The 9,056-nt window shown below is 42.0% G+C and overlaps 1 protein-coding gene across 1 annotated transcript in view; it reads right to left on the bottom strand.

Annotated features, from left to right (window-relative positions):
- Window positions 1-440: 440 nt before the first annotated feature.
- The window catches only part of LOC138297203 (nigwaprin-b-like), a 120,559-nt gene continuing 111,943 nt past the window's right edge, over window positions 441-9,056 (bottom strand). The window contains exon 3 of the mRNA XM_069236690.1: window positions 441-908. Coding sequence (XP_069092791.1) covers window positions 898-908 — 11 coding nt within the window. The 3' untranslated portion in view covers window positions 441-897. The remainder of the gene's footprint in view (window positions 909-9,056) is intronic.

Raw genomic sequence — 9,056 nt, 5'->3', positions numbered from 1 at the left:
GTAAAAGAAAGCACTTGATAAAGTAATGCAAAATGACAGTCATGTAATCTGCACAAACACTCCCCAAACAGCCAGCAATTATCATCCTCCTAGTCTTATCAAAAATCTGTTTATTTAATTAAATGTTTTTTTAAACATGATTAATCCATATTTCCAAAAGATCAGTTGTCCTGACAGTTGGCGTAGAGTATTTGTGCTGATTATGTTGGTGGAGGTTTGGGTGCTTTTGGACTCTACACTTTGGGATTTCTCTCCGCAAAGCCTGCTAGGTTGCACAGCACAGTCTGGAGATAAAAATAATTTACTACAGTGACCCAAGGTTGTTATACATTATGGACTGCAGCATGTATCAAAATAATATTTTCATAAACTAAGGAAGATGGAATTTAAGGTGAACCAAATAATTATTGATTGAACTTAACTAAAGACAATAAATACTGTAGTCTTTTAAGAGCTTTATTAAACATGCATCAATGTATCAATCCTTTTATTTTACAGGATGAAAACCTGCATAAAGACATAGCTTCTACATTAAGTAATGCAGTCTGAGAAAAACAAGATTGACTCTTGATTGATTAACAGATTGAGGATTCACTAGAAAAGTAATAGTTTCTTGATGTTAAAGAATAATTGAGAACAACAATTGGATGGATTTTGATAGACAAGTGAATGTTTGCATAAAACAGAATGATGAGCCTTGAAGGTCTGCCACATATACTTGATACAGTCGGCCATGGATAAAGCAGTGCAAGTGGAGAGAAAGGCAGAGCCAGCCTCAGTATCCCAAGGAACAAGTGATAAGAATGTTGATGCTTGTATCGCAGTGGTGGAGAGGAAGAAGGTGTGGGACCACAATCCTTCTGGTGCTAGGAGTATCAACTTCATGTGAGGCTGGATTCAGGGGGAATCTGGAAACATATAAACACAGCGAGTGAGACACAAATCACTATATATGTACTAAGTACACGTACATAGAATCCCAATGTAAAATCCTTCACACACAGACGCTTGTTAAAGGTTAATATGAGCAAAACACTTGTGACCAGCTTCATGGAAAAGGATCCCATCATTGCATAGTGAGAACAGCATGAAATAGTTGGTCAATAGTATATGTTTTTAAGGCCTGTTAAAGACCATAGAGACTCTTAACATAAAAAAAAAAAATATTATGCATTAAGTCATTTTCGTTAACTATGCAAAAATGTATACCATTCAACATCAGTTTCAACATGAAAACAGAAATGAGACAGACCATTCTTTTCATTTAATGCTTATATTGGGAGATTAAATTTAGTTTAGCATTATTTCCTATTGGGTTTTATTTTAAGTCCCTACCTCCATTATTTTCTATGAAAGTGTGTTTAAGTACCAGTGCTGCAGTGCCTGTGATTGGCCAGGTGTGGTCCTGGACCTAATCCAGCTCTGAGCTTTGGTCCCAGTCTGACGGTAATAACTTTAAAAGTGTAGTTTGTGAATAGCAATCAGCTTAGGGCCTGATTCAGAGTTTGGCAGACAAGATACTCCGTCTCAAACGTGACAGATACCCCATCTGCCATATTACAATTCCATAGGATATAATGGGATCGTAACACGGCGGACGGGATATCTGTCACATTTGTAACGGAGTAAACCCATCCGTCAAACTCTAAATCAGGCCCGTAGTCTTTTGTGGGTGAGTGCACGTCCCTCCCTAACTCACCCCCTAACTCTCCCTAAGCCACTGCTTACTCTTCCCTAAACACCTCCTATTAAGGATTAATTATGCCTGTTTCTGCAGCTATTCATCTCGTCCGATCCACATTTACTACTAAGTAGTGAAATTATATTTGTGAGGATCTTTCCATGAAAAAGCAGAAGTGGAGGTGGAGATTTACACTCTTAGGTTTTTGTAGTATTTTGGTAGTACTATTGTGATATTACTAAATGTATTGCAAACAGCAGTGTGTGAACAGGCCCCTCTAAGTGTACTCCCGCCCATAGCAGAAGGTGACTAGCGATTCTATTACTCTCCCATAACGAGGATCATACATATGGCTGTTTGCATCGAGACACTGAAAGTTATGAATTGTGTCCTGTGCAGAGACACATCTAATAACACCCAAAATGAAGATCGAGTCGAAAAGGGTTACAACCACTCCAGCTTACCTGTCTTCTGGAGTGCACTATGGATTTCTCACCTCAGAGTACTCCATGGGCTTCTCACCTCAGAGTCTTTGCAGAAGTTTCACCCTCTTGTTGTTCAGCCCATTATTCTACCATGTAACACTGCACTGGCTGAGATGAGATGCTTGCCTGGACAGCTTTTAATGCCCAAAAACACACAGTAGCAGCTTAACTCCACTTGAAATGTAGGACTGTGGCACCTCAATCCACTTCTGAGTAATAAGCCAATGAAAATGCCCACACACAAACCACATATGGCTGGAGAGGTGTAAGAAATGTGAAAGAAACACAGATTAGACTGGCCCAAGGCCTTCTGCTAGTGCAGTTTAGCATGAATACTGCCCTTCTTTGGGAAAAGCACTTCAGTGCCTGCTGAGGCAACAAACTAGAAGCAGGATTCTAAGGAAGTTCTTCCCCTGGGATGAGGACTAATCCTAGAAAAAAAGGAGCTGATGCTGGTCCAAGCTGCTGCTCAATTTTAAATAGAGTTGCCAATGACGTGCCTGGTGTAGAGAGGACCTAGGCGCTATGTGGAACTCCTACTCAATGCCATGGATCAATAGAAATATACATACAGACAATTCCTGCTCAGGCTATGTCAGATGTCGGATGTGCAATGTTCTCAAATTCCATTCTGTTTAAATCCATAAGATTGCACTTAGGGCAGCGAAGCTGCACTATGGGAATTTCCTTGTAGAGGTCTTCGTAAATCACAGCTGCAACGTTTGCAAACAATTTCTGGTTTGAGGAAATTAAGCACATATCTCACCTAAAAAGGGCTAGCAAGTAGTAAATGTTAGTGAAAGGGTGCTTTTTAAAAACCCTGAAATATAGTTAAGGGTGTAAGTGTCACGGTTCTGTCCTTTTTAGGTTTCTGCTATGCTTGTGGAATCTATTATATTTAATATAAATCTTGAAAGGAGCTTACATCCTGCCCCCTTGCTTTCCTTGCTTTTCATTGGTTCTGGTGCTTGTCACATACTTTTTCTCTGTTTCTATTGGCTGTAGCCCTATTTCCTGCATTTACCAATGTTTGTTCCTCTTGTGTTTATTCTGTGTTTATCCTCTTTGATTTTAGAACTTCTTTTTTTGATTGATTTGCTTTTCACCACCCCCAAAGAAGGTATCAGAGTGCTTAAGAGGAACGGAGAGATTAAGGGCCTGATTACAATCTTGGCGGAGAGGTTTACTCCATCACAAATGTAGGACTAGATGGCCACAGCACGCAGAATGTAATGTCCAATAGTATAGCAAGAATGGATATTCCTGGTCCCGTGTCGGAGGTAGGAAGAAGTATGAAATTGAAGAGAGTCTTGAGTCTTTTTTCTTTTTTGTGCCGATGGTATCTTTATTTGTAGGTGTTAGAGATCACTGTGTCATCATGAAGATACAGCCAACACGTGTTTCGTCACACAGGTGACTTCATCAAGGCTGCAAAACAGTAATGCGAACAAACATTGGGCATATATGTGTGTATGGAATCTAGTGTATGCTAATTGGGTGATCCAGTGAGGAAGATACCAAATCCAAAAGCCAGACTCCAGTGGTGAGAGCTTGTAAACACAAGTGTGGAGTGAACATGGCAACAGAAGTGTGTATATAATAATTGGGACCCAGAATTAAAACATAAAAATACCATGTGAAACACTGTGGTCATGCGGATATGTATATAGAAAAAAAAAAGGGGGATTTCTATTATATAGGGAAAAGAATTCAATTAGAGGAAAGCTTATAACCAGATTGTTATACGTTGTCTACCACTTAAAACCAGATATATTGATATGTGGGTAGAAATTGCGTTATCTAACAATCGGTATGCAGAGATAATGGACTGAATGGGATAGGTGGATGAGTAGTGCAGTGCCGGACTGAGAGAGGCCAGGAAGAGAAGGTGAGTGGTGAAACATAGTAACATAAAGGAGAGAATGGACTAGAGGAGAAGTAATAAGATTTAGTAGAAAAGAGAGAGAGAAGTGGATCAGTAAGTACATACCTTATAAGAGTAGTAAACCTGTCAGTAGTATGGCTGCCCATGCAGCTGCAGGTACGTGTGGTAAGGAGCACCTATAGTAGAACAGGTATACAGGGCCGTGGTAGGCTTGTAATTATGACCTACGAAGGTATTGGAAATAAATAAGGGGTAAGGGAAAAGAGTATGGACTGAACAACCGGATTAAAAAGCAATGAAATTTGTAAAGGGGCAGGACCCAAGTTAAGAGTGGAGTGATGTAATAAAAAGTGATAGGTCGCCAGTGATGATAGAATTCTAAAAACGGCAGTGAGGTGCTCCTGGCATAGTGAGAGGATGGCCCAAAATTTTTTTTTAAAAACAGGGAGCAAGGCAAGTGCGTGAAGTCGAGAGAAAAAAACGGGTAATTATAGTGGTAACGATTGGTGAAATCAAAAATCACGTTCCCCTAACATGGTGTCCCTAAGGAGACTGTAAGGGCAGTCATAACCTAGTGTGGTCGGAGTAAAAGGGCCCACGAGGATCGGGTAGTGATGGCTAGTTGCGCAATGAAGTGCCGGCAGTTTAAACCGGAGCATGTTAATAGAACGAACAAGTCAAATAAGCACGCCGATACCAAATAAGTATGTGGCTTTCGAGCGTAACGTAAAAGGTGGCAGATATAACAAAGCGAGTCAGAGGAGAGAGCGTGCCTGGTAATAAAGAAAAGTGTGTGGCTTCTACATAAATCGCGGAACGTGGTAAAGACCAAGCAAAACGGCACGAGCGTTAGGCATTAATGGGACCGTTGTACCATGCTAACGTGGGGGGCACAGTAAGTGCTGGGATGTGGGTGAAAAAAAAAGGGGGGGGTGCCGAGTCGGTAACATACCTGTCAGTAGGGGTAGCAGCAACCTTCCGGTAGATTCAAAAAGTGAGTAATGGTCTCCGGGGACCTGAGCACCTCTGCAGAAATAGTTGGTGGGAGTGTGGCCGAAATGGAAGAAGGACTGTAGAGAGGTGGTGCAGTGGCAAGGGACGGCGGCCATATTGGGTGTACAGTAAGGAACGGCTGTATGTTAAATCAATGGTAGGTACGGGCAAAGGCTAACAGGATAGTAATTAGGGAGCAGCTGGTTTCGTGAGGCAGCTAGGCACAAAGTGAATTTCTAGAGCAAAGATAAAAAAGAAAGGGGTGAGAGAGAGACGTAAGAAGGAAGAAGAAAGAAGGGGGTAACAGAATAAGTACAAAGAGACCAATACCAGTTGTTGAGCATTAAGGAGTATGAAATCAAAACATAGATGAGTATGAGGTGCGGTGAGCGGTGGGTGCCGTAAATGCATTAGCTGAAGGCAGCAAATGCATGGGTAATTAGGAGAGTGTGAATAAACACTGTTGGGCATGTATATTGGTACACAACAGTTGAAACATGTAAGAGCCAAGGTCAATTAGTACTGTAATAAGGTACAACAGTCAGGTCGTTAAACCATTGAAAAGATAAATTAGTAGGGTACACATTAAATCAGAACATTGTAAAAATCAAAAAATAATGTTGTGTCCATTGTTGCGCTCATCTATGTTTTGATTTCATACTCCTTAATGCTCAACAACTGGTATTGGTCTCTTTGTACTTATTCTGTTACCCCCTTCTTTCTTCTTCCTTCTTACGTCTCTCTCTCACCCCTTTCTTTTTTATCTTTGCTCTAGACATTCACTTTGTGCCTAGCTGCCTCACGAAACCAGCTGCTCCCTAATTACTATCCTGTTAGCCTTTGCCCGTACCTACCATTGATTTAACATACAGCCGTTCCTTACTGTACACCCAATATGGCCGCCGTCCCTTGCCACTGCACCACCTCTCTACAGTCCTTCTTCCATTTCGGCCACACTCCCACCAACTATTTCTGCAGAGGTGCTCAGGTCCCCGGAGACCATTACTCGCTTTTTGAATCTACCGGAAGGTTGCTGCTACCCCTACTGACAGGTATGTTACCGACTCGGCACCCCCCCCCCCTTTTTTTTTCACCCACATCCCAGCACTTACTGTGCCCCCCACGTTAGCATGGTACAACGGTCCCATTAATGCCTAACGCTCGTGCCGTTTTGCTTGGTCTTTACCACGTTCCGCGATTTATGTAGAAGCCACACACTTTTCTTTATTACCAGGCACGCTCTCTCCTCTGACTCGCTTTGTTATATCTGCCACCTTTTACGTTACGCTCGAAAGCCACATACTTATTTGGTATCGGCGTGCTTATTTGACTTGTTCGTTCTATTAACATGCTCCGTTTTAAACTGCCGGCACTTCATTGCGCAACTAGCCATCACTACCCGATCCTCGTGGGCCCTTTTACTCCGACCACACTAGGTTATGACTGCCCTTACAGTCTCCTTAGGGACACCATGTTAGGGGTACGTGATTTTTGATTTCACCAATCGTTACCACTATAATTACCCGTTTTTTTCTCTCGACTTCACGCACTTGCCTTGCTCCCTGTTTTAAAAAAAATGTTTTGGGCCATCCTCTCACTATGCCAGGAGCACCTCACTGCCGTTTTTAGAATTCTATCATCACTGGCGACCTATCACTTTTTATTACATCACTCCACTCTTAACTTGGGTCCTGCCCCTTTACAAATTTCATTGCTTTTTAATCCGGTTGTTCAGTCCATACCCTTTTCCCTTACCCCTTATTTATTTCCAATACCTTCGTAGGTCATAATTACAAGCCTACCACGGCCCTGTATACCTGTTCTACTATACGTGCTCCTTACCACACGTACCTGCAGCTGCATGGGCAGCCATACTACTGACAGGTTTACTACTCTTATAAGGTATGTACTTACTGATCCACTTCTCTCTCTCTTTTCTACTAAATCTTATTACTTCTCCTCTAGTCCATTCTCTCCTTTATGTTACTATGTTTCACCACTCACCTTCTCTTCCTGGCCTCTCTCAGTCCGGCACTGCACTACTCATCCACCTATCCCATTCAGTCCATTATCTCTGCATACCGATTGTTAGATAATGCAATTTCTACCCACATATCAATATATCTGGTTTTAAGTGGTAGACAACGTATAACAATCTGGTTATAAGCTTTCCTCTAATTGAATTCTTTTTCCTATTTAATAGAAATCCCCCTTTTTTTTTTCTATATACAAATCCGCATGACCACGGTGTTTCACATGGTATTTTTATGTTTTAATTCTGGGTCCCAATTATTATATACACACTTCTGTTGCCATGTTCACTCCACACTTGTGTTTACAAGCTCTCACCACTGGAGTCTGGCTTTTGGATTTGGTATCTTCCTCACTGGATCACCCAATTAGCATACACTAGATTCCATACACACATATATGCCCAATGTTTGTTCGCATTACTGTTTTGCAGCCTTGATGAAGTCACCTGTGTGACGAAACACGTGTTGGCTGTATCTTCATGATGACACAGTGATCTCTAACACCTACAAATAAAGATACCATCGGCACAAAAAAGAAAAAAGACTCAAGACTCTCTTCAATTTCATACTTCTTCCTACCTCCGACACGGGACCAGGAATATCCATTCTTGCTATACTATTGGACATTACATTCTGCGTGCTGTGGCCATCTAGTCCTACTTTGTCGTAGGGTACTCCTAGTACCCGTTTGGTGCCTACTGGGTAGTAAGGCACTGTGCCACTTTGCACCGGACTTTGCATTGTACCTGTTTACTTGGTTAAAATTGTTGGTTTACTGCCTAGAGTTGCGGCGCCTCTCACCCCTACTACCCTCATTTCTCTCTTTCCAGGTTATGTTCTGTCTGAATTGGGTGAGCCGCACACTAGTAACATTCACTTTGTAAATTGTACCATCTGTATACTTTTCCTGATCAAAAAGTATACCCTTTCCTTTAGGTTATTCAACATGGCTTCATTTGATGACAACCGGGACACCTTAGCTGCAGAGCTATTCTCCAAGAAACTTTTAGTTCCACGTACCACAGATTCCACACATTCCAAGGAAGGCCTTAGACAGAAATTCATTAAATTAGAGAGGCTCAGGAAACAGGAACTAGCCCGCTGGTGGGACATCACCACTCTGAAACGCTATTTGGAACTTAAACAGGTCCCCAGAGGACTGCGAGTGATCATATTCCCCTCCTTCGAAGACCTTGACCCTGACTTACTTGGGGAATGGGAACACCTTATCTCCTCCACCTCCTTCAGCATGATTAACATACTGATCCAACATGCAGACAGAAAACGTACCATTCTACTCCAGGATATTACATCCCTGGAGGAGGAGATTAAAAATCTCAATCTCCCAGAATCTACTGACAAAAACTACACTATCATGAGGGAGATACTCACTGGTTATCAATTATACATAAAGGACAAGAAAATGCGAAAACTTGTCAGGGATGACAATGATTACAGTAATGGCAGGATTTACACTTTTGCACGCAAGTTTGATCAGGTTAACAAAGACTTTAGCAATAGACCGATCAACTCCAACACACCTGCTGTGTCCATCGCGGGTAGTCTATCTGATATCTCCAACTTATCCAGTGATTGTTCAGATGCATCTAGGGACGAGCCCCCAGCCAGTACACTTCCACAAAACATAACCCAACAGCCGAATTCTTTTTTAGAGGAACTTGGCCGATACAGGAAGGGACTACGGCAGAACTACAACAGGTCAGGCATAAACACAAACCAACCCGCAGGGGGGGCAGGAAACACCACATTAAACACCAGAGAGGGCATGACTACTCGTTCCACCACGAAAACTCAGAGGTCCTGAGTGGCTTCTCCTTACAACGTACCCTCATTACTTCGGAAGAAACGGTACAGGTCATGAATCTTTCTAATTTAAAATTGTCTGTGCATGAAATAAATCTCTTGAAAAAGGGTCTGGGCTTCTGTCCTACTTCTAAACCCGACTACACCACCATACA

The sequence above is a fragment of the Pleurodeles waltl genome, chromosome 5 (assembly GCF_031143425.1).
Source record: "Pleurodeles waltl isolate 20211129_DDA chromosome 5, aPleWal1.hap1.20221129, whole genome shotgun sequence".
Classification (NCBI taxonomy): domain Eukaryota; kingdom Metazoa; phylum Chordata; class Amphibia; order Caudata; family Salamandridae; genus Pleurodeles; species Pleurodeles waltl.
Note: the sequence above shows the minus strand (reverse complement) of the source record. Positions and strands in the feature narration are given on the sequence as shown.